The sequence below is a fragment of the Mesocricetus auratus genome, unplaced genomic scaffold, assembly GCF_017639785.1.
Source record: "Mesocricetus auratus isolate SY011 unplaced genomic scaffold, BCM_Maur_2.0 Super-Scaffold_100025, whole genome shotgun sequence".
Classification (NCBI taxonomy): Eukaryota; Metazoa; Chordata; class Mammalia; order Rodentia; family Cricetidae; genus Mesocricetus; species Mesocricetus auratus.
Genome location: NW_024429206.1, coordinates 25,980,755 through 26,008,293, shown reverse-complemented (window position 1 = coordinate 26,008,293; position 27,539 = coordinate 25,980,755). Strand labels below are relative to the sequence as shown.

The 27,539-nt window shown below is 53.8% G+C and overlaps 2 protein-coding genes across 2 annotated transcripts; both read right to left on the bottom strand.

The window, feature by feature from the left end:
- Positions 1-2,795: 2,795 nt before the first annotated feature.
- Positions 2,796-10,185, bottom strand: LOC101824637 (uroplakin-3b-like protein 1). The gene is made up of 6 exons (XM_005080380.2): positions 10,018-10,185; positions 7,655-7,807; positions 7,255-7,474; positions 5,436-5,512; positions 5,031-5,139; positions 2,796-3,047 (listed from the first exon to the last, which is right to left on the bottom strand). The coding sequence occupies exons 1-6, from the start codon at positions 10,097-10,099 to the stop codon at positions 2,948-2,950; spliced, it is 741 nt and encodes a 246-aa protein (XP_005080437.2). The 5' UTR covers positions 10,100-10,185; the 3' UTR covers positions 2,796-2,947.
- Positions 10,186-20,240: 10,055 nt separating this feature from the next.
- On the bottom strand, positions 20,241-27,282 carry Upk3b (uroplakin 3B). Its single transcript, XM_040731469.1, has 6 exons — positions 26,932-27,282; positions 26,655-26,804; positions 25,534-25,759; positions 23,998-24,077; positions 22,938-23,067; positions 20,241-21,596 (listed from the first exon to the last, which is right to left on the bottom strand). Exons 1-6 carry the CDS (start codon positions 27,185-27,187, stop codon positions 21,437-21,439), a joined length of 1,002 nt encoding a protein of 333 aa, XP_040587403.1. The 5' UTR covers positions 27,188-27,282; the 3' UTR covers positions 20,241-21,436.
- Between the last annotated feature and the right edge of the window lie 257 nt (positions 27,283-27,539).

Genomic DNA, 27,539 nt, shown 5'->3' with positions numbered 1-27,539 from the left:
AGCCCAGGATGCAGGTGTGACTCACAGCGTTCTGCCAGCAGAGGCCCGTCCTGTGCCCCTCCCCGAGCACTTTTAGAGACAGGGTCTCCTGGGGCCCCAGCTGGCCTTGAACTCCCCACGCAGCTGAAGCTGGCCTTGAACTCCCCACGCAGCTGAAGCTGGCCTTGAACTCCCCACGCAGCTGAAGCTGACCTTGAGCGTCTGACCCCCCCCATTACCTCCCATTCCTAGGATTGCAGGTGTGTGTTGCCACAAGCAGCGTCAACCCTAGCTTTTGACCTGGGTCTACACTGAGGAAGTGGACTGTCGGGGATGAGCCCGACTGGAGAGACTGGCTCAGAGAAGAGTGCTGACTGCTCCCGCACAGGGCCCGGGCTTGGTTCCCAGCACCCACATGGTGGCTCACAACCGCCTGTAACTCCAGTTCCAGCGGATCCCATGCCCTCTTCTGGTCTCTGAAGGCATTAGACATACACACACATGCATGCAGACAAAATAAGTATACACATAAAATAAATACATAGGGCTGGAGAGACGGCTCAGAGGTTAAGAGCACTGAGGTCCTGAGGTCCTGAGTTCAAATCCAGCAACCACATGGTGGCTCACAACCATCTGTAATGAGATCTGGTGCCCTCTTCTGGCCTGCATGTACACATACAGACAGAACATTGTACACATAATAAATCTTTAAATAATAAAAAGACAGACAGACAGACAGACAGACAGACAGACAGAATGCTAGGTGGGCACCATAGGGCATGGCTGTAATTCTACATCTTGGGAGGTGGACACAGGAGAATTAGTTCAGGTTATCTTTAGCTACATAATGACTTGGAGACAAGCCTGGGCTACATGAAGATTTTGTCTCAAAAAAAAAAAAAAAAAAAAGCTCTCAAGAGCCCCAGGGTGGGATCCTGTTTGTTCTAAGCCTTCCTGCTTCTCCCAGCCAAATGACTACTCTGTCTTTAGAGTTTCCTCCATTCAGTAGCCTTATCTATCTGCTCAGGATCATAAACTACTTAGGGCTGTTTGCAGGCAGGGGGAACCCAGCCAGCGGTATCTTGCCTGACTTCCTGCCTCCCAGGGTGAGGCCCTACATATGATACCAGCTATCACCTCAGGTCATGTTGTCCCCAAACTGCCTGCCCAGAAACATGTTGTTGCTGGGCACCTGCCCTTGTCCACCTGGCACAGGTGTCCTGCTCCACCACCAAGGCCACATCGATTCAGGAAGCCCCCGCTGTGGGTCTGTCCAACAGCTGAGTGCATGGCTCCCGGCGCCCCCACCCTTGGCGCCCCCACCCTTGGCGCCCCCACCCTTGGCGCCCCCACCCTTGGCGCCCCCACCCTTGGCAGCCAGGGAGATCGTGAGGGCAGAGCCTTGCCTGGGTACCGAGGTGTAGCACTTTGATGATGCGTCCTGTGTGGCCTGGAGTAGGCTGGAGGCTGGGGTCTGGAGTTGATACTGGTTTGGGGAACCACAGGTTTGTGTGTACCCAGCCCCCAGCCCCCAGCCCCCAGCCCCCAGCCCCCAGCCCCCAGCCCCCAGCCCCCAGCCCCCAGCCCCCAGCCTCCAGCCCCCAGCCCCCAGCCCCCAGCCCCCAGCCCCCAGCCCTGTCTGGGCTTCTCTAGCTAGAAGTGGGGGTTGCACCAAGTGCAGTTCTGAGCAACACCACTACTTCTTTTTCTAGATTTTCACTTTGTTGGGCTTTTGTTTTGAAACAGGGTCTCTCTACACAGACCTGACTGTCCTGGGACTCCATCTGTAGACCAGGCTGGCCCCGAACTCACAGAGATCCGCCTGCCTCTGCCTCCCAAGTGCTGGGATTAAAGGCGTGTGCCACCAATGCCCGGCTGCATTTATTTTATTTTGTGTGTATGTGGGTACAGGTGTGCACACCTTCTTGTCTCTGTGGGCATTATGTGTGCGGGTACCTTTGGGACATCCAGGTCCTCTGCAAGAGCAGCAGGTGCTCTTAACTGCTGAATCACCTCTCCAGCCAACATGTACCCCTGATGCCCAGAGCTTACATGTAGACCAAGGCGGCCTTGAGCTCTGCCGGCTGGGAATAGAGACGTGAGTCACCACCTCCTGGCAAAACCTGAGTCTTAACATCTTACTTTGAGAACTTCTCCCAGAGGAGCTAGGACAAAGGGACAGAAAGACTGCTCAGGTGATGTCTTAGTTAACGTTTCATTGCTGCAAATAGACACAATGAGCATGGCCGCTCTTATAGAGGAAGACATTTAATTGGGGCTGGCTTACAGTTCAGAGGTTCAGTCCATTGTCATCATGGCAAGTTGCAGGCAGACATGGTGCATGACAGAGAGGTAGCTCTGAGTTCTACATGCAGACTGGCAGGCAGCAGGAAGAGCCGGGGCCACTAGGCCTGGCTTGAGCTTCAGAAACCTTAAAGCCCGCCCCCTGGTGACACTTCCCCCTACAAGGCCACACCCACTCCAACAATGTCACTCCCTGTGAGTCTGTGGGGGCCATTTTCATTCAAACTACCACAGGTGTGGCAGCACAACACATAATGCTGGCACTCAGGACATCAAGGCAGGAGGTCGTGAGTTCTAGGCCAGCCTGGGTTATATAGTGAGACCCTGCGTCAAAGGGAGTGGGCCGGTCGTGGCACATGCCTGTAATCCCAGATCCTGGTTCAAAAAGTGGAGAGAGAGAGATAGGCTTCTGCATACACACATACACGTGCACACGTGTGTGCACGCACACACACGCACAAAGAATAGAATGGCAGGGGTGAGGAGATGAACCCAGGTATACGTGAGATAAATTCAAAGATATCAGGGAAATTTATTTCCGACAGGGACTGGCTAGTCCAAGTTTTGGGCTGAAAGCATTTTCCCGCTACGGTTCCAGAAGGTTCCAGGCAGGCCCCAGCTCAGGCTCAGCCACTTGGCCCCTGCAGAAAACCCTTGGAACCTCTCAGGAACTCCGCTCTGCTCGAGGGCTGTCCATGTGGTGGGTGTGATATCGTCTCATGGGAACTTGCTCCTGTGGGCGGGACATAGGCATCCTCCAGCAGCTTTGGGAGATCGGGAGAGAGGAAATGGGAGAGAAGGGTCGGTGGGGGCCCTAACTCTGGGGACCACTTTCATGTGGGCCCCAGGGACCAAACTGACATGGGGCATTGAGAAGATGACAGTTCCCAGCTCCCTGTGCAATGGCTTGAAGCTCTAAAAACCACAGTGGGGTTTAGATAACACCCTTTAAAGTTATTATTGCTGGGAGGTGGTGGCGCATGCCTTTAATCCCAGCACTCGGGAGGCAGAGGCAGGCGGATCTCTGTGAGTTTGAGACCAGCTTGCTCTACAAGAGCTAAAGTTATTACTAGTTGAGGGGGGTGTGTCAAAGAGCACCTGTGGGCCAGCGAGATGGCTCTGTGGGCGGAAGACCTTGCTACCAAGCCTGAGGACCTGAGTTCGACCTCTGGGTCCCACGTGGTTGAAGGAGAGAACAGACTCCGAAGGTTGTCACCTGACTCCCCCCCCCCAGTGTGTGCTGTGGTGCACACGTGCCACACTCAACATAAATAAGTCAAGTGTAACACAGAAACAACTTTACAGCTGGCTCCTCCCTCTCTCTTTCTGCCCATCTGTGTTTGTTTATTTTGTTTCCTGAGACAAGGTCTTGCTATGTAGCCCTGACTGTCCTGGAACTTGCTATGTAGACCTGGCCGGCCTTGAACTCAGAGATCTCTCTGACACTGACTGTCAAGTGCTGGGACTAGTGGCCTGTGACACCACATCTGGCTCTCTCTATCCCTTTGTGAGTAACTGTACTGGCAGGGATGAAGATATTCTTTTTGTTTTTACAGACAGCGCCTCATCCATCCCAGGCTGGCCTTCAACTCCCCCTATGTGACTTGGACTCCTCATCCTCTTGCCTCTACCTCCTAGGCGCTGGAATTCCAGATGTGCACCACCACTACCGCGAACATCTGTTTTAAGCAGTGCTGGTGATAACTTTGTGCACGCTAGGGCAAGCAGGCTCCCACCTGAGCCACACCCCAGCCTGGGAATAAAGAGACACTTATGCTCCCCTCCCTTTGGCTATCAGACTGTAAAACAACAGATCCCAAGAAATCCCTCAGGACTCAGTCTTATGCTGGGGAAGCAGAGGACTGAAGCCTGGTGCCAGCCAGAGGGAACTAGCAGAAGACAGTGGCGGATGGTCAGTGATGGCCGGGACCGCGCCCTCACCAGGAATGCTCAACCATGCCTATTCCTTACCCTCTATTTAAACCTAACCCTTTCCAGGGTACCAAAGATCGACATAGTCATTGGGTCTCCTTGTTACTCTTTCCCATGTGGCCACACTGAATTTTTTTATTTATTTTATTCTATTACTTTGAAGTGTGCGTGTGCAGGCCAGAAGCATTAGATCCCTCTGGAGCTGGAGCTACAGGTGTTTGTGAGCCATCAGAATGGGTGCTGGGAACTGAACACAGGTTCTGTAAGTGTAGTACACACTCCATACCACTGAGCCATCCTTCCAGCCCCTCCTCATTATTACCCATCTGTTTAATTGGCCCATCCAGGATGGGTGACGGAACCTAGCTTGCTAGGGTCGCCAGATCCCAGGCTTTCATCCTAACAGGTCCAGTAATACCGTCTCAGGGACCGGCTCTACCCCAAATCCAGGGATCCTCTAAAACCCACGGTTCTCAACCTTCCTAACGCTGCGACCCTTTAATTCCTCATGCTGTGGTGGCCCCCAATCATAAAGTTATTCTTGTTGCTACTTCATAAATGTAATCTTGCTACTGTTATGAACCTCAGTGTAAACAAACATCCGCTGTTAAGGACATCTATTAGATGTGGCCCCTGTGAAATGTTTTCTGACTACCCGCTCGCAATTCCACATACCGCCGCCAGGGGGCATGCGGCGACCGCTGAGAAACCAGGCCTAACCTTCACGGGGAAACAACTCCATCAGACAAACAGCAAGAAGCGACCTAGGAAGGCTGCTGCTGGAAGGCGGGGCGACACCAACCCCGTCCACTCACCAAACAGATATGACCAGGACCAGGAAGATAACCAGCAGGATTGGCAAGAAAGCAATGATGAACACAGTACCCTTGCTGCGGAACCCTGGGTCTCCTGGGAACGTCTGGGCTGCACAGGCAAGCAGGAAAAAAGTTATTTACCCCCAAATAAGGGCCCTTTAGTCAGCTTTCAAACCAACCATCCTGTGTCCACCGTGTGTGTGTGTGTGTGTGTGTGCGCGCGCGCGCGCGCGAATCGAACAGGGACAGACTAGAGGAGGGGTACATGCAAAGACCAGGGTAACCCTACAACCCTACGCTTCCTGACAGGGGGAGACCTACTTTTCCCCAACCCCCCCCCCCCCCCGCTGTCCCCAGGTCCGTTAGCACCCCCTATACCTTCTGAGCTGTGCCTTGTTCCCATACCTTGCTGCAGGTAGATTTCCTTGGACCACTCTGTCTCTGCCACAGGTCCCTTGGAATTCACCACCAGAAACTTCACTCTGAACAGAGACCAGCATTGGCGTTGGACACTCCCCATGGTTCTAAAACCCTCAGGTCTTGATGCCCGGGATCCTGTCCTCTGGGGACCCCAGCCTGAGGCAGGCGTCAGGACTGGACTAGAAATCTCAGCCCCAGAGCCCCCCAGAAGCTGAGACCTATTTGAGCTGTGGGACATCGGCAGTGGTCCTCACTCTGTGTGTGTGTGCTAGATCTCTCCACACCAAATCTGAGTAAATCAAACATTTAGTCAAGGGAGAAAGGGGTCCAAGGCTAGTGTCCACCCACGAGTGCCTGGCCTGCACTAGGAACAATCCCATGGAGTAAGGAGGTTGAGCTAGGAGGATTACTATTTAAAAAGACCTGAGGAGGCCTTAGGGGACACAATGCACCCATGTCAGGTAGCTCAGCTGCCAGTAAGTAGTTCCAGGGGATCAGACACACATGTGGCTACCCACATCCATGAGATCAAAACCATACACATAATTAAACACAAAATAAATCTTTTTTAAAAGATTTCATTTTGTTATTATCTCTTGTGTATGTTTTGCTTGCATATATGTCTGCGTATGTGCATTTGTGGGTGCTGGGAATCAAACCTGGGTCCTCTAGAAGAGCGGCCAGTGCTCTTAACCACGGAGCCATCTCTCCAGCCCCCATAATTTAGGGCTTTTGGCTTCTTTGTTTTTCGAGACAGGGTTTGTCTGTGTAACTTTGGAGGCTGTCCTGGAACTCGCAGATATCTGCCTGCCTCTGCCTCCCAAGTGCTGACATTAAAGGTGTGCGCCACCACCACCACTATTTTTTTTAAGAAAGAAAGAAGTTCAGTGCTTAATAGCACTTGTTGTTGCTGCAAAAGGACCTAAGCTCGATTCCCAGCATCCACACAGAGACTCAACACTTCCTTGGACATCAGGCACATGTGTGGTACACAGACATACATGTAGGCAACACAGTCATACACATAAAATAATAAAAATAAATTTTAAAAAGAATGATGTAGGGCTGGAGAGATGGTTCAGAGTTTAAGAACACTGACTGTTCTTCCAAAGGTCCTGAGTCCACTTCCCAGCAACCACATGGTGGCTCACGACCATCTGTAATGAGATCTGGTGCCCTCTTCTGGCCAGGTGTCCTCTTCTGGCCTGCAGACATGCAGGCAGAATACCATACACATAATAAATAAATAAATAAATAAATAAATAAATAAATCTTTTATTAAAAAAAGAATGATGTAAGTGTAAATATTCTCTCCAAAACAATACAGAGAAACCCTGTCTCAAAAAACCGAAAACCAAACAAACAAACAAAAAAAATATAACGATTCGGGCATTATGCTGGTCTGCCCTTGTCACCTGGCAGAATGCACTCAGGCAGTGCCCTGGTCAGTCCAGGTGCAAAGGACCCCTTTAAAAGAAAGACCTCTGTCCACTTAGGCTCTCTCCCTGGCATGCTTGTCTTTCCGCCTCGTTCAGCATCACCCGCCATGGAACCCGCCAAGGTCCCCCATGAGCTTTGTCATGACAGTAAGGACCGGCCTACAATCCCCAGTGAGAGGGTGGGGTGTGCTTGTTCCACGCCCAGGTCCCACCCCCAGGACCACTAACAAAAAACAAGCAGAGAAGGAAGGGAGGAAGATTACTGGGGAACCCAGGCATCCCATCTGACCTCAGTGAGCCGTCCAGTAGCTGCCCCGGGCGCCGGTTTGTCCCAGGCAGGATCCTCCCCCATCTTTGCTGCTCACCTGTAGGGGCCAGCACCTGGCAGGGGAGAGTTACAGCCCTGGGACTCCATGGAGCAGTTGGTATCGTTGCCAACACGGAGGACTCGGAGCTGGCTGCTAGCCTGGCGGCCCTGGTAGTGTACCCGGCTGGCCCTCAGTGTGAGGTAGTAGCCGTTGTGATCAAAGCCGGCAGGGGCGAGCTTGTCCTCCACCTTCTGCGGGGCAGCAAAGTTCTGGGTGGCTGGGGGTGACACTGAGGGTCAGCCAATAGGAATCACGTGGGCAGGACCACAAGTTCCACACTTGGAAGCTTGACAGCCTTTCCCAGCCACAGCCCCCCCCCCCTCCCAACTCTCCCTGCCGGCTAGACCTCTCAGACCCGGCCCGTCTGCCCCGTCACAGGGAGAAAGCAAACACGCACAGTTGCTGTGAGCCACCACCAGCCAGATGGGGTCCGCGTCAGAGAGGTTGACATTCGCAAACTGGCCCAGGGGCTGCTCCAGTGTGAAGGTGGACTGTGTGAGCCTTCCCAACAGGGTGGCATTGTAGAGCTGCGGGACATAGTGGATGCGCTCTGGGAAGGGTGGGAAGAGAGGGCGGAGAGGCTGAGTAAGTCAGCCCTGCTTCAGTGTCTCCGAAGCCGCACTCCAAAGGGGATCAGGCAACCATTTCTCCCACCACATTCTTTTTATTCAATTTATTTCTCTGTAGCTGTGGAGCCTATCCTAGAACTCTCTCTGTAGACCAGCCCGGCCTCGAACTCACAGAGATCCGCCTGCCTCTGCCTCCCGAGTGCTGGGATTAAAGACGCGCACTGCTGCTGCCACCACCCAGCTCTTATTTATATTCTCTCACTGTCTCTGTCTCTCACTCTGGGAGTGTGTGTGTGTGTGTGTGTGTGTGTGTGTGTGTGTGTGTGTGTGTAACGTGTACATACCCACGTGTGCCACAGGTTACGGACAATTTTGGGGAGTTGGTTCTCCACCATGTGGGTCCTGGGGATCAAACTGACCATCAGGCTCAACGGCAAGTGTCTGCCAGCCGGGCCATCTTACCTGATCCACAATTAAGGAATCTTTCTGGGAGATGCCCTTGGGGGGGTGGAGCCCCTGGACCCTCCCTCTTGTGATAGCCTTCTGGAAGCTCAGTACTGTGTCACTGGGGTGTTGGGCAGGGAGTGGCAGATGGACAAAGGGAGGCTCAGGAGACTCAGATTCGGGGCATCCAGAATTCAAGACTGGGCTTGTCAGAGACCTGAGTGTCCCTCCTGCTCAAGCCATGTGGGCCAGGCTCTCCCGTTAGTTAGACGAGACTGAGCTGAGCTGGGCTGGAGAGGAGACTCCAGCAGCACAGCTTTCCTCCCAAACGTGAGGACGTGAGTTTAGATTCCCAGAACCATGTCAAAAGTAAGGCATGGTGCCGGGCACCTGTCACCCCAGAGACAGTGAGATGGGCCACAGGCACGAGAGGACCCCCTGAACCGATCCCCTGGCCCGCACGGCAGAGCTCCTGGCCAATGAGAGGCCCTGTCTCAGAGAGAAGGTGGAAAGACCCTGAATCCCAGCACCCATGGTCAGGGACAGACAGGCAGAGAGGTGACCTGCATGGAAGGGGCAGCGGGGAGGCACCTAAGTGTCCCCTGCACTGAGACCCCAGCTTGGGACACAGACCATCCAGGGGGCTGGCTCATTCAAAGACATTACTTTCTCCCTTCTGGGTTCTTTGCCACCTTCCAGCCTCGCCGTGGCCGCGTGACCAACATCACCATGGCCACATGACCAATGCCTAGCCTTTCAACCCTCATCCCTTTTGTCCCCTTCTCAGATCTGTCTACAGCTTCATATGTTACAGGGGACCCCAGGGGAGCACCACAGCCTTGTCCAGCTTCAGTGCTCATGGGAGAAGCTCTGCCCTCCCCACAGTCCTCCTGAGTGCTCCCCTGCCCAGTACCGAAGCACAACACGCCTCCAACTCCAAGCCCCTAACCCTGAGACAATAAAGACGGAGTGGGCTTTCCTACAAGTCTCTAATCAATTCGGGACCTTACAAGCTTGAGGACCTGAGTTCTAATCCCCAGCATACACATAAAAAGCCAGGTGTGATGACATACATCTGGGATCCCAGCTACGGTGGAGACAGGCACTGTCTGGAAACTGACACCTGAGGTGATCCTCTGAGCCCCACAATGCATTGTGCACAACACAGCTGTGTACACAAGGAGGCAGGGTTTCCCTGTGTAGCCCTGGATGTCCTAGAACTGGCAGAAATCCACCCAGCTGGATATGCCGAGTTCTATGCCCAGGATCTATCTGTTGGCTCCTTAAAGCTGCCCTCTGACCTCCACACTTGTATCACAATATGCATTCACCAATACACACACACACAGACACACACACACACACTGATATGCACAGACACACACACAGACATACAAGCTGACACACACTAAACAAACAAATAAAAACAAATCCCTGTCCTACCATGGAAGACTAGGGTATTCTGTATACAGTAGGTAGTTAACATTTGCTTAATTTGAGGGAAGAGGAATGGGCTATGGCGGTAAGGGGTTACTAGGGAGCCACTGGTGAAAATGTGGGCGTGAGAATCCACAAGAGGAGAGAAGCAGTGTTCTTGCTTTTCATTCTGGGGGTTGACGGTGCGATCCGGGCTGAATGTCTTGACACACCCAGGCCCCCAGTCCACAACCAAGGAGGGGCACTGGAGGACCTGGAGCTCCAAAGGAAGTGTTCCATCCTACAGAGGGCACTCCCCAGCCTCACTCACCCAGACCTGCCCCAGGCTGGACACGAGTCACCACCAGCAGCAGTGGCATCAGCAGTGGCGACTGTCTCTCGTGGAGTCCCATGGCTGGGATGATGTCCTTCCTCCGAGGTCCCTCTGCAGTGCGGCTCCAGCTGCTCTGTCTGGACTCTTCCCGCTTTGGGGGTGCCCTCTCCTCCCGTACAACCGGTTAGACAGGTTCAGGGGCTGAGTCTATAGGCTCTGGGGGATTTGGCATCACTAGGGACGGGTCTGAAGAGAAGAGAACAATGAGCGAGACTAGCCAGGACCCCTGCACCCCACTCCAAGAGGGCCTGGGCTGGGAGGGGCCAGGTACGGAGCAGGCAGCCCTGTCCCATAAAGCTCCTGCCTTACCTGTCCTGTATCTTGCCACTAGGACACCTTACAGTCCCCTTGTGAAGGAGGGAGTTGCTTTATCTTCTAGACAAGGGACAGAAGGTAGGTGTCCCTTCAAGATCACCTAAACTGACAGGCAAAACCTTGAGGTGGTCCCAGCAAATGCTGGCCATGGGAGACACACACACACTCTCTCTCTCTCCCTCCCTCCCTCCCTCTCTCCTTCCCTCCCCCTTTCAGACTTTCAGATAGAGTCTCTAAGATGGCCTCAGAACGAGTACATAGCCAAGGATGACCCTGAACTCCTGATCTTCCTTCACAAGTTCTGGGGTTACAGGAGAGCTCCAGCCACCACGGCCAGCAAGCCACAGTGTATACTCACATAGATAATGTTTCTATATCTCTGTTTATGTGTGAGAAAGATCATAGATAGATGATAGATGATAGATAGATGATAGATAGATAGATAGATAGATAGATAGATAGATAGATAGATAGGGGTTGAGACATAGCTCAATGATAGAATTCTTTCCTGACATGTATGTGGCTCTAGGCTCCTTCTCCAGCAGCACCAGCATCACAAATATATGGGCGTATATTTATGTGTGTGTATACCTACATACATGCATGCATACATACATACATACATACATATTCTCTCTCTCTCTCTCTCTCAAAATGAAGTTGAAAGCAGTCATCAGAAAGGACCCAGATAGAGTTAGTGCCCCACACCTATAATTCCATCACTTGGGAGGTGGAAGCAGGGGGATCAGGAGTTCAAGGTCAGCCTCAGCTAGGTAGCCAGCCTGGGCTACAGTACACCTGTCCAAAAAAAAAGAAAAAAGAAAAAAACAAGCAGGGAGAAAAGGGTGTTCCTCGAAAAAGCATGTTCTTGCTCATCCTGTCTTAAGTCCCCAGCCCTGGGCAGGGTCAGCCTCACGATTAATGCTGTCAGACGCATGAGAGGATAGTTCCCACGGGGAGGGTGACTCCTGCACTCTCACGGTCGTCAGCCGTGACTCTTGGAAGCAGCATGCTCTCCCAGTACCCAGGCAGGCTGCAGCTTGCTCCCCTTCGGTGTTTAATGCAAACGATTCATCTGTTTCTCTTCATCTCCCCATCTCCATTCCACTCCTGCCCTCTGTCCCAGGCATCCGCTCTAGCCAGTATGGCGGAGACCCTGTGCCTGCCAGGACCGAAAACTTAAAGTAATAAACACTCTTTTTTTTTTTTTTAAGTCAACGACCGTTTTTTTCTCTCTTCTTCTTTCAACAAAATTTATTTATTCATGTATTTTATGTTCACGAGGGCTCTGTCTTCATGCACACCAGAAGGCGGAATCAGATCCCACCACAGATGGCTGTGAGCCACCACATGGGTGCTGGGAATCGCACTCAGACCCTCGGGAAGAGCAGTCGGAGCTCTAAACCCCTGAGCCATCCCTCCAGGCCCATTTCCTTTTGCTTATTTTTGCATTCATTAATTTTTTTTATCTTTGTGCGTGTGCATGTACAACATGTGAGCGTGGGTACATGCGCGTGCGCGCCGCGGCTCCTCTGTGGAGGTTGGAGGACCACTTGTCGCCTCCACCTTGCTGAGGCGGGGTCTTTCCTGCTTCTGTTGCTGTATTGTGTCACACTCCAGGCTGGCTGGCCCCGGAGCTTTCTGGGTGATCCTCCTGTTTCCCTTTCAGCACAGAACCGCTGGCGTTACAGATGTGCATCCCTGCGTCTGACTTTAGAATTATGCGGAGGTCAGGGGACCACGCTGTGGAGTCACTTCTCCCACTGGGCGTGGCACTCAGGTTGTGGCAGTGGGGGCGTGCAGTAATGTTGTCCACATCATGATGAACCAGCAGGCAGAGAGAGCTCAGGTTGACCTTTGGAGACCCACCTCTAGTGACCTAGTTTTGCAACTAGACCCCAACACATCCTAAAACGGTGCTGCCAGCTGGGGGCCAAGTACTCAAGGCAGGAGCCTCTGGGAGACTTTTCAGATTTAAGATGGAACATGGCTGCTGCCTCTTTCTCCATTAGAGTGAGGGCAGGGGTCAGGCTGTTCAGCCCCACCCGGTTTGTGCTGGGTCTAAGATGTGCCAAATAGATCTGTCCAAAAGCTGATAATATGGGAACTTCTCTGCTTCACGTGTCTGGCTGTGGCCTGGGGATGTCATGCTATTTTGCTGCATCAGCTGGATGGCGTGGCGTGGCTTCCTCCCTTCTGGGTCCTAGAAGTACCCAGCACCCGTGAGAACGTCATGAAGGGGTCCCCGGAGCCCCAAAGGGGCCAGGTGGTAGTCATACCAAGCCCCGGGGAATATTCTACCCCTTTTGGTTTTCCTTGCTGTGTACCTTTGGGGGTGACTCACAAGGTAGGTGGGGCTCCCCACTTGCTATCTCCTCATACAAGTCAAAGAGAGTTCCAAAGACTCACCCAACTTTGGGTCACCGAACAAAGACTCAGCTCCATGGCAACCGTCACACCCACAGTCAGAGGAGGTGCACGGGGAAACTGTGCCTCCGAGGGTTGATCAGTCTTGCCTCATGCCCTCTGAAGAGAGAGGACTCAGGGCTTTGTTTGGATCCAGAGAGAAAGCACATAGTACTGGTGCCCCCCCCCATCTCAAGCCTTTGTCCAGTGGGAGATGGTCCAGAGTCCCTCAACCTTACCTGGTCCTGAGTCTTCCTACTACAAGGTAGTTCAACCCTTACCAATTGTGCTGTGAGTCTTATGACAGGCAGCTTACCACCTCCAAAGTCCTATGAGAGATTCCTGCATTCACCACCATAAACTAGGAAGCACTTTCTCATCAGGCTCAGCAATGAAGTACCTGCATAGAATCCCCCAGTGAGGGGCTGAGGTGTATGTAGCTCAATTGTAGAATTCTTTTTTTTTTTTTTTTTTTTTTGGTTTTTTGAGGCAGAGTTTCTCTGTATTGTTTTTGGGGACTGTCCTGGAACTCTCTTTGAAGACCAGGCTGGCTTCGAACTCACAGAGATCCACCTGCCTCTGCCTCCCGAGTGATCAGATTAAAAGCATGTGCCACCACCACCCGGCTCAGTTGTAGAATTCTTACCTAGAATGTACAGGGCTCTGGGCGTTGTCTCCAGCATGGCAAATATACTCAAAGAAGAAAAAGAAAAAAAATCCAAACCAACAGAAAAACCAGGCATGATGGCACAAGTCTGAACTCTCTCTCCCAGGATAAGGCCATTTTGCATTACACTGGAAATTTCAGGCTAGTCTGAGATACTCACCTCCAAAATACCAAGAGGGGTAGGAGAGATGGCTCAGCAGGTAAGAACCCCTGTTGCTCTTCCAGAGGACCCAGGTTCAATTCCCAGCACCCACATGACAGCTCACAACCGTCTGCAACTCCAGTTCCAGGGGATTTGGCACCTTCACACAAACATACATGCAGGCAAAACACCAATGTACATAAAATACTAATAAATTATATCTATGAAAAAGATTTTGGCCAGACGGTGGTGGCGCACGCCTTTAATCCCAGCACTCGGGAGACAGAGGCAGGTGGATTTCTGTGAGTTTGAGACCAGTCTGGTCTACATAGTGACTTCCAGGACAGCCTCCAAAGCCACAGAGAAATCCTGTCTTGAAAAACAAAACAAAAAATGTTACATGTGTAGGTGTGTGTGTGCACACCACACATGTGGAATCTTGGGTGATGATCCAGTGACCCTCCTTCAATGTGAGGGAATGTCAACAGGCTACAGGATTGAAAGCAGGACAGTGGATGTGAAGACAGCTGCTGTTTTGCTAGGAGGACTTAGGGTGATGCACATCTTTAATCCCAGCAATTGGGAGAGGAGGCAGGGGCTCTACCACTGAGCCACACCCCAGCCCCTCACTGGGGGATTCTAGGTAGGGGCTCTACCACTGAGCCACACCCCAGCCCCTCACTGGGGGATTCTAGGCAGGTGCTCTACCACTGAGCCACACCCCAGCCCCTCACTGGGGGATTCTAGGCAGGGGCTCTACCACTGAGCCACACCCCAGCCCCTCACTGGGGGATTCTAGGCAGGGGCTCTACCACTGAGCCACACCCCAGCCCCTCACTGGGGGATTCTAGGCAGGTGCTCTACCACTGAGCCACACCCCAGCCCCTCACTGGGGAACTCCAAGAAAGAGTTCTACATCTGAGCCACACCCCAGCCCTTCACTTGCAGATTCTAACCAGGCGCTCTCTGTTGAGCTGTGCCCTCCACCCAAAAGATGATAGAGCAAGCAACAGTGATGACGACAAGAATCAGACTCTTCTGCTGGAGCTCAGGCTGGCCTCAAACTCTTGCCTCAGCCTCCCAAGTGCTGAGGTTACAAGTTTGAGCCTCCACGCCCAGCTAGCCTTCCTGCTTTTTATCGCATCCTCCTTAACCCAGGCAGCCCCACCTCACACAGAAGACGGCTCACATTGCCCAGATACTCGGGATAGCCTTAGGGCCGCCCATGCCTTGTCTCAGGCTATTTCTCCCATCTTCTTTAAAACTTTTTTTCTTTAATCCCAGCACTTGGGAGGCAGAGGCAGGCGGATCGCTGTGAGTTTGAGGCCAGACTGGACCGACAGCCTCCAAAACAATACAGAGAAACCCTGTCTCGTAAAAAATATAAAATAAAATAAAACTTTTTTTCAAGATTTTTTTGTTTACCTTTTATTATATGTATGTGTGTTAGGTTGTGTGTTGGGGTGTGTGCGTGTGTTAAGTGTGTGTTGTTTGGGGGCGTACGTGCACCTGAGTGCAGGTGATTTTGGAGGCCGGGGGCATCAGACCCTCATGGAGCTGGAGTTACAGTTGTGAACCACCACATGTTGGTTGGGAATTGAACTCAGATCAGCAGCAAGAGTAGTTGGTGCTCTTGACAACTGATCCATCTTTCCCGACCCGATGCCTTACTTTCTTTTTTTTTGTTGTTGTTGTTTTGTTTTGTGTTTTTGTTTTCCGAGACAGGGTTTCTCTGTGGCTTTGGAGGCTGTCCTGGAACTTGCTCTGTAGACCAGGTTGGTCTCGAACTCACAGAGATCCGCCTGCCTCTGCCTCCCGAGTGCTGGGATTAAAGGCACGCGCGGCCACCGCCCGGCGGGTGGATACCTCACTTTCTTGACTTGTGCTTTCTCGCCCCTTCCTCTCCCGGCTGGTTGAGTCAGCAGTGAAAACCTGACCCATACTCTCCTGCTCCACACTCACTAAAACCTCGCTCTGGGTCGGGTGCCTCCCTTGGACTCCCAATACTGCTCCTGTTGGCCCTATCACGGCACCCAGCTCCGGGCTGTCTTGGCTAGTTTCCCCGTGTCTAGGGGTGTGCCCGGGAAGAGGCGTCACAGATGCCTGGAGGACCAGTTCCCTGCGCACTACGCCCATGGACTTTTCCGCTGCCCCGGCCCTGATGCTTAGGAATGGAGCCGCAGGTGGGGGTCCAGGCACAGGGGCTGAGGGGGCCACGCTGAGCCCAGGGGCTCCGTGAAACCCTTTGAGAACCGTGGGCTCTTTGCATTGAGGAGCATAGGTCTTGAGGGCTGGAGAGGGCCAGGGCGAGGCCTGGGTGACTAATGCGGCATTCCTCCGGGCCCGTCATTGGAGGGCAGCCAGGAAGAAGAACCGTTGTCAGGACAACACACTGTTTCCTTTCTCTTGGGTCCTCTGGCCTGTGTCTCTCACGAGGAGTGGAGTTTCGGGATGCCAAGAGGACATCTTCTGGGTTAGATAAATGTTCACCTTGCGGAGGGGACCCTGAGCCAGGAAAGGTGGGTACAGCAAATGAGGCAGAGAGAGGGGTGTGGCTCCTGCCTTACTCCCAGGGCTCTCCTGGGATTCCAAGACCTCTGGGCTGGGCCAAGCAGAGAGGGACGGAGGGAGGTGCAGGGTCAGGGGTGCCATGTTCAGTAGCTCTGGCTTTTCTAGCTATACCTGTCTGACCTCTGCCTTCTGACCTCATCCATGTCACAAATCCGCATGCTGTGCCTGTCTCCTCCCCTCCCCCTCCTCCTCCCCTCTTCCCCCTCCTCCCCCTCCTCCTCCCCTCTTCCCCCTCCTCCTCCTCCTCTTCCCCCTCCCTCTCCTCTCTCTCTCTTTCAAAACAGGGTCTTACTCTATAGCCCAGGCTGACCTAGAACTTGAAGTAATCTTCCTCCTTAAGACCCCCAATGCTAGAATTATAGGCATATCTTCAAAAAAAAAGTTTCTTGCTTTGTTTTTCGAGACAGGGTTTCTCTGTGTAGCCCTGAGTGTCCTGGAACTCCCTCTGTAGACCAGGCTGGCCTCTGCCTCCAGACTTCTGGGACTAAAGGCCTGTGCTACCACCATCTGCCCAAAGATATTTTTAAATTATCTTATTATATGAGTATGGGTGTTTTGCCTGTGTGTATGCATGTATGTGCACCGGCTGTGTGCCTGGTATCTACAGAGGTCGGAGGTCATCGGACCCCTGGAATTGGCGTTAGAGATGGCTGTGAGCCACCACGGTGGGTGGGGCAGAGTCCTTTGGAGCAGACAGTTTTCTTAACGACGGAGCCTCTCTCTCCACCCCCTAGCAAGCCTCTACTGCATTTATTTATTTATGTGTGTGTGTGTGTAGATTAAGGGGACTGCCCGCCTGCCCCAGCACATGTGTCAGACGACAACGTTTAGGAGTCTGTTCTCTCATTCCTCACGTGGGTTCTGGGGCCTGGGTTTGTGTCCTGAGGCTTGGCAGCAAGAGCCTTTAGTGACAGATGAGAGGGCGAGGGAGCTGTGCTAGTCGCTCCCACTCTAGGTTCTAACAGCTACGATCTGCTGACTGATGAATCACACCCCTTAGTCCTGGCGTTTGCCCTTTCTCACAAAGAACTTGTTTCTGGCTGATGAGCCATGAAGTTGCGGCCCAGCGGGTGTCATGGCACTCCCTTATATAGTGTCCTCGGGGATCATTAAAAAAAAAGTCGTTTAATAAAAAGTTCTAGACACTAGAGACAGTAGTAAAGCCACTACCTAGAGGCCCCCAGGGAGGGGTTGGAGGTGTTTCTCAGTGGTAGAGCACCTGCCTAGAATCCCCCAGTGAGGGGCTGGGGTGTGGCTCAGGAGTAGAGCACCTGCCTAGCATGTGGGGGGCCCTGAGTGTAACCCCTAGCACCACAATATGGTAATGATAAAAATATACAATTCTCCAGGCGTTGGTGGCGCAGGCCTTTAATCCCAGCACTCGGGAGGCAGAGACAGGCGGATCTCTGTGAGTTCGAGGCCAGCCTGGTCTACAGAGCGAGTGCCAGGACAGCCTCCAAAGCCACAGAGAAACCCTGTCTGGAAAAATCAAAAAAAAAAAACAAAAACAAAAACAAAAAACATACAATTCTTCCCACTGGGCATGGTGACTTACACTTGGGAGGTGGGGGCAGGAAAATCACAAGTTGGATGTCAGCCTGGATTACATAGCAAGACCCTGTCTCAAAAAGAAGGGACAAATGCAGGTGTGGTGACCCACACCTTTAATCCCCGCATTCAGGAGGTAGTGGCATTCAGGTGTCCATGAGTTCAAGGCCAGCCTGGTCTACACAGTGAGTTCCAGATCAGCCAGGGCAACATGGTGAGACATTGTCTCAAAACAAAAACACGTAAACAAACCAAAGAAACCTCTTCACAATCTGGTTGGCACTGGAGACCTGAAGACTCATCCCAAGGCTGGGGACTGCCTGGAGTTCCTGGTGTGCGGAACTCTGGGCAGAAAGTCCTGCCAGGGTTTGAAGGAGCCCACATAGCAGATTCTGTGACACCTCAGCTGGCGTAGCCTAGGGCAGGGTGTCCACTGGGTGGCTTCCCACAGAGGCCTCCAGATGACCTGAGGTAGGAATCCGCCCTCACAAAACATTAGCAGTTTGCCAACACCCTTGTGCTGTTGACTGGCTATCAAGACAGCATTCTCCCGGCTGAGCGGGAGCTGTCAGCACCGTGTTATCCATCTCCTCCACAGCTCTTGGAGAGACGCATGCACTCTTTGGTAGTTCAGTTCATCCCACTGCGGCGTTCAAGTTCTCATGGGGCTGGGGAAGATGTCCCTGGAACAGCTGGGAGGAACAGCTGGGCTGTGCGTTCAAGGACAGTTTTAATTTTTTTTTTTTTTGGTTTTTCGAGACAGGGTTTCTCTGTGGCTTTGGAGGCTGTCCTGGAACTCACTTGGTAGTCCAGGCTGGTCTCAAACTCACAGAGATCCACCTGCCTCTGCCTCCCGAGTGCTGGGATTAAAGGCGTGCGCCACCAATGGCCGGCTAATTCTTTTATTTTATTTTTTTAAACAGGATCTCTCTAGGTCACTGTTGAAATTTGCTATGTAGACAAGGCTGGCCTCGAACCCATCTCTGCCGCTACCTCCTGAGTACTGGGATTAAAGACGTGTGCCATCACACTATGCTGAGGTGTTTTTTTTTTTAATTTACTTAGATGCATGTGCACAGTGTGCATGTGTGTGCACATGTATGTGTGTGCAAGTTCTTGTGGGCTCTCAAAGGTGCCTTTAGCGGACTGGATCCCCCGGAACTGGAGCTGCAGGCAGTCTCGAGCTGCTGTGGGTGCTGGGAAGCAAACTCGGGTCTCCTGGAAGAACTGTAAATGCTCTTAACTGCTGAGCCACCGCTCCAGCGTCCTCCCCTTCCACATTACCATTCCTCTGCAGGACGGGGGGGGTGCCCCGCGTTAGACGTGGAGGTCAAAGGCCAACTCTGTGGAGCTTGTGCTCAGGCCCACATGGTGGCTCCCAACTGCCTGTAACCTCAGTTCCGGGGAATCAACTCCCCTTCTGACCTCCGTGGGCACCAGGCATGAATGTGGGTACACACATGCATGCAGGCATGCCACTCACACACAAAGCTGTTCTTTTTTGAGACAGGGTTTCTCTGGCTGTCCTGGACCTCACTCTGTAGACCAGGCTGAACTCAAATTCATTGAGATCCTCCTGCCTCTGCCTCCTGAGTGCTGGGATTAAAGGTACCACCCAGTCCAAAAATTTTTTTAAAGGAAGGTTGTGTTATTTTCTTATGGTAAGAAAAAGAACAAGAAAATTAGACATTATCAAGTAGATATCCTGTATACCTGTCACTCTAGTAACTGAGAAAAGAGCATGGTGAGTTCAAGGCCAGCGTGAGCTAACATATAATCCTGTTTCGACACACACACACACACACACACACCACACACACACACACACACACACACACACACACACAATTAGACCTCTCTTCTCTCTCCAAGCAAACACACACACGGATATCTCCCCAGAACTCCATTATCTGAGAATCTGCTGGAACTCTCGCTGGGGTAGTACACCCATATTTGGTGCGCAAAGGTCTCCATTTTCGTGTGTGTGTGTGTGTGTGTGTGTCTGCCTCAAACTGTGCGTGTGATCTTGAACTCCTAACCCTCCTGCTTCCATCTCCCCAATGCTGGCCTCAAAAATCACAGTTACTCTCCTGTCTTGGGGCCCCAACCTCCCGCTACCGCCACCTGTGCCGCCACCTTCCATTCACTCACTACTTTGCAGAGGTGGCCACGGCACACTCTCGCCCCCGTGTGGCGGCGGCGGGAATCACCCCACGGCAACCCTCTCCGGGTCTACAGGGCCCTGGGCTCCCGTCTAGTGCAATTCCAAAAGTTGCTCCACGCTCGCTGTTTCTCTGGCCAGTGAAGCATCTGGCCGAGTGTCGCTTCTGTCTACACCCCGGGGGGTCACCTGAGTGCTGGGGGCGCGGAGGACACGCCTCAGAGGCAAGGGCTTATTGGCTTGATGAAGAGCGGCCTGCCCTGAAGCTTGCGCCGGCGGGCGATCAAAGGACCCACAAGAGACGACGCCGGGATCACGCGCTGCACGCTCCTGTTATTACAGAACCCGCGTGGGCTACACAGTAACATTTATTAACTTCCCTGGAGCTTGATCAGACCGGCGCGGCAGGACATGGGGTAGGGTGGCTGGACAGTGTGGGCCGGCAAGTTACTGAGCCCCGGGTGTCGCCGTCGGAGAGAACCGGATAGCTGGGCGGGCTTGACCTGGCTGAGGCTGGGAATACACGCTTCCCCGACCCCTGAGAGGACGGAGCAGGCACGCGATGGTCAGGGTAGCGAGCGCATGCTAGCAGGAACGCGTGCGCGGGTCCTGCTGCCACACGGCCTCAGCGCACGGGCGCCCCCAGGTGGCGATGGCAGGAACCACCGGCGTGGTCCTGGAGAGCTTTTCCTTCGATGGAAGAACTGCGGGTCCCAAAGGGTCTCCGTGGTAACTGAGAGGGTGTGGCCCTGAGGACAGTTTGAGGGCATGGCATCTCCTCAGCAGTAACAGATCCCACACCTGGACGGGAGTCGGCCCGAGAGTCAAAGCAAGGTGGACTCCCCGAAGTCACGGCCAGCTCTGCCCGAGGCTGTCTAACACGGTGCGGCACACAGCAGGTGCGCGATGAATGATGCGCAGAGAGCGATGCGTGCAGAGCGAGCGGCGGGCACAGGTAGCCGGGCTGTCACTGATAGCCACTTGCACCTCACCTTGACGCGGGTGAGTCCGTCCTCAGGAAGGGCCAGGCTCGGGGACAGGGTGCAGATGCATCCAGCCTGGTGGCTGGGTAGGGCGGAAGTCGGAGCCTTGGAAGTCTCATGTTGGGCCCAGCCCAACCTACTAACTGCAGCAGAGCAAGGCATCCTGGGGCGGGGGGGGGGGGTCTTGCTTGTTTTGAGACAGGCTCCCACTCTAGAGCCAGACTGGCCCGGAGCACATGACGCTCCTGCTTCAGCCCCCTGAGCGTGGGGTCACAGCTCTGTGCCCTCACGCCCATCTGCTCCCCGTTCTCTGAAGTCCGGTGAAGGCCAGGGTGGACTACCCGCCTCCTCCGGTCTCACAGGAAGGAAGTTAAGCAGACCCCAACGTGACCCTGATCCTCTGGAAATGCACTTACAGACAGAGGCCTAGCGAGGGACAGAACCAGAAGCCGGAGATAAACCAGCCAGGCAGCTACGGGGCTGTGACGAGGCCAGACGCCCCGCCCTCGGGGCCCGCCCCTGCTCTCCGCCCCTCACCCCAGGCCCGAGCTGCAGACCCCAGGCTACGGGCTGAGACTGGGGAGCGGGTCCAGGCTAGGCTCACAGCCCACGGGCAGTGTGGCAGCCTCGCTGGGGGGGATATGGTGCGTCACGTAGCGTTTGCCCATGAAGGAGCCAATGCGCAGCTGCTCTGGGGCTTCCTCTGGCCACCACAGGCTGGAGCTGCACACGACAGAAGAAAGAGGGGCACGTTACATCCCCACCCGGAAGCTGCCATGCGACAGCCTGTCCCCTCACCTGCCTCCTTGTTATTTGGTACACAAAACGTGTAGTGTATGTGTGTGTGCACATGGGTTCACATGTATGTGTGTGTGCACATGGGTTCACATGTATGCGTGTGTGTGCACATGGTTTCCCAAGCATGTGTGTGTGCACATGGGTTTCACATGTATGTGTGTGTGCACATGGGTTCACATGTATGTGTGCACATGGTTTCCCAAGCATGTGTGTGTGCACATGGGTTCACATGTATGTGTGTGTGCACATGGGTTCACAAGCATGTGTATATGCACATGGGTTCACATGTATGTATGTGTGCTCATAGGTTCACATACATGTGTGTATATGCCCGTGAGTGTGGAGGCCAGTGCTTGAGTTGGGTGTCTCTCCATCGCTCCATACTTGATCCTTTTCTTTTAACTTCGTCTGTTGGGGGTGCACATGCCACGGTGTGAGGAGGTCAGAGGACAATTCTCAGGAGTCAGTTCTCTCCTTCCACAGTGAGGGCCTGGGGATCAAACTCCGGCTATCATGCTTGGTGGCAAGGGACTTTACCCACTGAGCCATCCTGACGACCTTGTCTTTTTAAGACAGGGTGGCTGGCACAGATGCTGGGGAGTCACCTCCCCAGGTTAGGTTACAGACACGCACGGCCGTAATTGGGTCTTATGTGGGTGCTGTGTTTATGTGGGTGCTGTGTTTATGTGGGTGCTGTGTTTATGTGGGTGCTGTGTTTATGTGGGTGCTGGGTTTTATGTGGGTGCTGGGTTTATGTGGGTGCTGTGTTTATGTGGGTGCTGGGTTTATCTGGGTGCTGGGTTTATGTGGGTGCTGTGTTTATGTGGGTGCTGGGTTTTATGTGGGTGCTGGGTTTATCTGGGTGCTGGGTTTATGTGGGTGCTGGGCTCTGAACTTGGGTCCTTGTTGGTGCACCGAGCCCTACACTCACTGAACCACCCCCTGGTCTCTCTCCCTCTGTTTTGGAGCCAGCTAGAGACGCCTCTTCCAGGTGCTGCTCTTATTATCTACCTCAGTGGCAGTTACGAACACACTCCAGGGGCCCATGGAGAAAAGATAAAGGCCGGGGAAGAGGCTGGCAGAAGGCACATCCCCCTGGACCCTGTCGTCAGGTGAGCTGCCGTCACCTAGGAAACAGGCAGAGTGGCTGGGGGACACCAGCCAGCTCAGCACCCCTGTATTCGCGAGAGGCTTCCGGGATCTAGGAATCACCGGACAGGGAGGGGGTCCCAAGTGGAAAAGGAGCCCTCAGGGGTCGTCACTCACAATCGCACAGTGGAGGCTGCCAGGAAAGCCAGGAGCAAGAGGCCGGCCAGCGCGGAGAGGATGGAAGTTATGACAATCACACAGCCACTCCGCCGACCGGGCCACGTGTCGATGGAGCTGGGGGCCTTCCCTGCACACATGGGAAACACTCAGAGGCTGTCCATTCACCCCAAGCCTGTCTCAAGTTCAACGTGCTTCAAGGCTTGGCTGCGCGTCTCCTGAGCCTACCTACCTTGTCCATCTCCACCAGCCTGGATCAGCCATTGTTCCAACCTCTTCTACACTGGAGTCACTTTCTAGACTACTCCCCCCAGTTCCCTGCCACTGCCCACATGCAGCAGGCAGATCTCAGGACTCGCCTTGTCACCATGGTGGTGGTCCCTGCCTTCAAATGACAGTCGTCTGTCACCCCACCCGACTGCCTTGGTAGCCTGTCTCCTAAGGCAACCGCACTGCCAACCCTGGCTCTTATGGGAAGATGACCCTTGCACGCAGTGGAGAGGACCTGGGCTAAGGAGGCAGGGGCGGGGCAGCTAAGCAAGGGTGGGTGGATGCTGAGATGGACTGGTGCTGCAGTCTGTAACCTCAGCCACCTGGAAGGGTGAGGCAGGGGATCCCAAGTACAGACCATGCTGGGCTACAGAGGACAGTCAAGGCCAGCTTGGACAACTCAGACCCTATCTCAATATATAAAGTAAAAAAGGGCTGGGGATGTACTTCAGTGGTAGAGCACTTGCCTAGAATCCCCCAGTGAGGGGCTGGGGTGTGGCTCAGTGGTAGAGCACCTGCCTAGAATCCCCCAGTGAGGGGCTGGGGTGTGGCTCAGTGGTAAAGCACCTGCCTAGAATTCCCCAGTGAGTGGGTAGGGTCATGGCTTAGTGGTAGAGCCCCTGCCTAGAATCCCCCTTCCTTGGCATTCGTAAGATTCAGTGTCTAATACTGATAACAAAACCAAAAAAAAGTTTGGTGCCACTGTGATGGATCTGACCCAGGTCCCACTCTATAGCGTGAGGTTCAGGTAGGGGTTAAATCAGTCTTGGATCCCTCACCCCAGCACTACCTTGATGGAGATAAATGGGATTGGACCACTTCGTCTCAGCCTTGGGCGGGCCACTGGCATCCATCAGAAGGAACTTCACACTGGAGACAGGAAAGCAATGGGGACAAAAGTAAGACTCGAACGACTCAAGCTGTGCATAGTGGCCCAGGCCTAACATCCCAGGTACTCTGTAGGCTGAGGGAAGAGAACCCTAAGTTCAATGCCTGCTGGCTACATTGCAAGACCTTGTCTCAAAACCAAAGGAAAAAACGTGTTGAGAATTCAGCTCAGTGGTAGAGCCCCTGCCTAGAATCCCCCAGTGAGGGGCTGGGGTGTGGCTCAGTGGTAGAGCACCTGCCTAGAGTCCCCCAGTGAGGGGCTGGGGTGTGGCTCAGCGGTTCGGCGCCTGCCTAGAATGTCGAAGCTCTTGGGGTCAATGCCAGTACAACAAAATGGAAATATTGGTTTCTGGAGTCTATAGGAACCACCCATGAGACAAGAAGGCAGACCTCAAATTAAGAGCCTGACAAAGGCATAGGGGTGGGGCTGGGGGTGTGGTCAGGGCCTGCTGGGAGCCTTGAGGTCCTGGACAGCAGGGATGGGGAGGCCTTGGCACACTGCTATCTTTCAGGGGCGGAAGCTCTGGGAAGAGAACACGGTGGGCCGGGTAGAGTAGACGGAGGGAAGACAGCACTGGTGGCTGTTGGGAAGGGGGCGGGGTGGAGCTGCCGCGAGAAAGGCGCGATGCGAGCTTTGGTAAAGGAGCGGGGAAGCTGGACGGACAGAGATGCCATCTCCTGAGTCTCTCCGAGGACACCTGGGATCTTCATCTCATGATGGGCGCTGAAGAGAACCTTGCTTGAATGCTAGTACAACAGGCCTCAGTTTCTTCATCTGCACTATGGGTTGGGAAGTCGTGTATTCTGTCAGATCTGCTTATGACCAGAGACAATGGCCCCGTCCTGAAACCCACTTTCCCCCCTTAGGACACATTTGGGAAGGACGCTCGCTCGTTTTCCTTTCTTTGGGATTGAGTCTCATGTAGCCCAGGCTAGCCTCGAATTCAATATACAGTGGAGAATAACTTATACTCCTGTCTCTGCTGCCTTGTCACCTCTAGAGCGCTGGGACTCCCAGCATGCACCACCACTCCTGGTGCTGGGATGCCGTGCTGGGATGGTCCAGGGCTTCACACACACAAAATAAACACTATCGACTGAGCTGCATCCCCAGCCTGATGACCTCTGTTTTAACACAGTCTTACGATCAGCTGCCTCAAATTCATGTAGCTGCAGCCGGCCTTGAACCTACGATCCTGCTGTCTCTGCCTCCAGAGTGCTGGGATCACATGAGTGTGTCACTACAACCAACTTACGGAAAGGTCTTTTTGATGGCCCGCTATGCAAAGAAAGTAAACTACGCTACCACGGGGGAGGAGCTACGAATGGCCAACATCCAGAAGGCCCGGAAGGGGCAGGGTCTGAATCCTAGTCCAAGACTTTCTTCCCCCCTCCCTGAAATCACCCAGTCCCAGGGCAGGGGCTCCTGAAAACCCACCTGTAAGGCCCCTGGCTGGGGAGGGGAGCATTGCAATAGTGCTCCTGGTAACAGCCAACGTCATTGCCCACCCGAAGCACGGGGATACCTCCACTGCCCCCTGCCGGATCCTCACAGGGCAGCTGGTCCAGGGACAGGGGTAATGTCATATAGTGGCCGTGAGTCAGCAGCTGTGGGGAGGTCGGGATCTCAGCAGGGGTCTGTGGGTTCTGGAAGTCCCTGGAGGCTGGAGGGACAAGGGTCAGAGAGAGGCAAGAGCAGGGCCCTGGCAGTCAGTAGCTTCACTACTGCAGATGGTGACAAAGGCTGCCTAACCTGATGCCCGAGTTTGACCCCCCGGGACCCACGTGTTGGAGGAAGAGAACTGACTCCCCCACACTGACCTCTGAATTCCACGTGAACACCCCTGGGCTGACACATACATAAACAATGATTTTAAAGGAATAGAGAGCAGCCGCTTGCTTCTGTCCCAGGGCGAGATCTGCAGGGGGCATGGCCTGGTTTCTCCAGGTGACATAAAGGGATATCTTAGAGTAGCGCTTCTCAACATGTGGGTCATGACGCCTTGCCTTTGGGGGGTCAGACAGCCCTTTCACAGGATACCCTGAATACCAGACATTTACATCAGGATCCACAACAGCAGCGAAATTACAGCTATGAGGTAGCAATGAAATAATGTTGCAGTCGTGGGTCATCACAGCATGAGTAACTGTATTAAAGGGTCGCTGCATTAGGAAGGTGGAGAGCCACTGTCCTAGAGTGACCAGCGTCTCAAAGGGGCAAGCTGTGGTTTAATACTCCAGTTGGCAGAGCATTGCCCAGGAATGCACAATGAATTGGGCGTGGTTGTGCATGCCCACCATTCCAGAACCTGCAAGGTGGAGGCCACAAGATCAGAAGTTTAAGGCCTTCCTCCTGGGCTACAGGGGAGCCTGCCTAAAAAAAGAAAGAGAGAGAGAAAGAAAGAGAAGAAAAAGAGGGAGAGGCTGTCCCTGCTGACCCTGGAGGAGTTTACCCACCTTGGGCTGGTCACCCAGAGGCAAAGTCAACATCGCTACCCGCCAAGCACCCCACTCTCTCAGCCCATGCCTCTCACCCCGACACCTGTCCTCACCACACACCATTGCTGAGAGCCACCACTAGCCAGATGGTGTCGTTGGCTGAGGCATGCTCATCGAAGATGCACCGAGGCTGTTCCAGACAGAAGGTGGTGGCTGTGACCTTCCCTTCCAGGTCCCAGGCTGTTATCTGTGGCTTGTAGGGAACCAGGTCTGTGGCCATGGGGACAAAGGCGGGAAGCAAGGTAGACATGGCAGTTCTGTATGCCTCCCTCAACCCCTCCTCCCAGCTCAAGGGGTGCCCCAGGCCCAATAGCATCCATTTCAGGGTTCCACTCACCCAGACTCAGGCTTCGGGAGAGCCATATCAGCACCAGGAGGAGCAGGGGCCGAGGGTGAGGCTTCCTCCGAGTGAGCCCCATGACTGCAGCACTTACCGACCTCAGAGGCGCAGAGGCGGGCTCCGGGGCTGGTCCTGTCACACCCCACCTCCAACACCTCTGGCCTACAGCTGCTGGATACTTGGGCTGCCAGGAGAGCAGGAAAGACCTGAAAATATGATCCACCCCTCCCCCCTCCCAGTGAATCCGGCCCATCACGGGGAGGGGCTAGGTGGGCTCCAGCATGGGCTCTGCCCCAGAACTATGGGAAAAAGACCATTTAGGATACAGGCCTTCACATGACCTCCAGCACCCCCATCCCAGAGCTGACGTCTAGATTGTGGTACCACCTAATTCCCTGCCCCTAGGAGGGAGGCTGCCTTCCTCTATCTGGGCCCGGAACCACATGCCTGAGATTCCTGAACTCTGGGTGCCAGGAGCCACCCTCTGGCCATCCATTCCCACCCAGAAGTGAGGAGAGGGGAGCAAGCCTAGGGTAGGCTGGCCCTGACCTGCTCCAGCCCCAAAGCAGCTCCCAGACAGTGCTGCCCATGTATCCTGTGCCCCA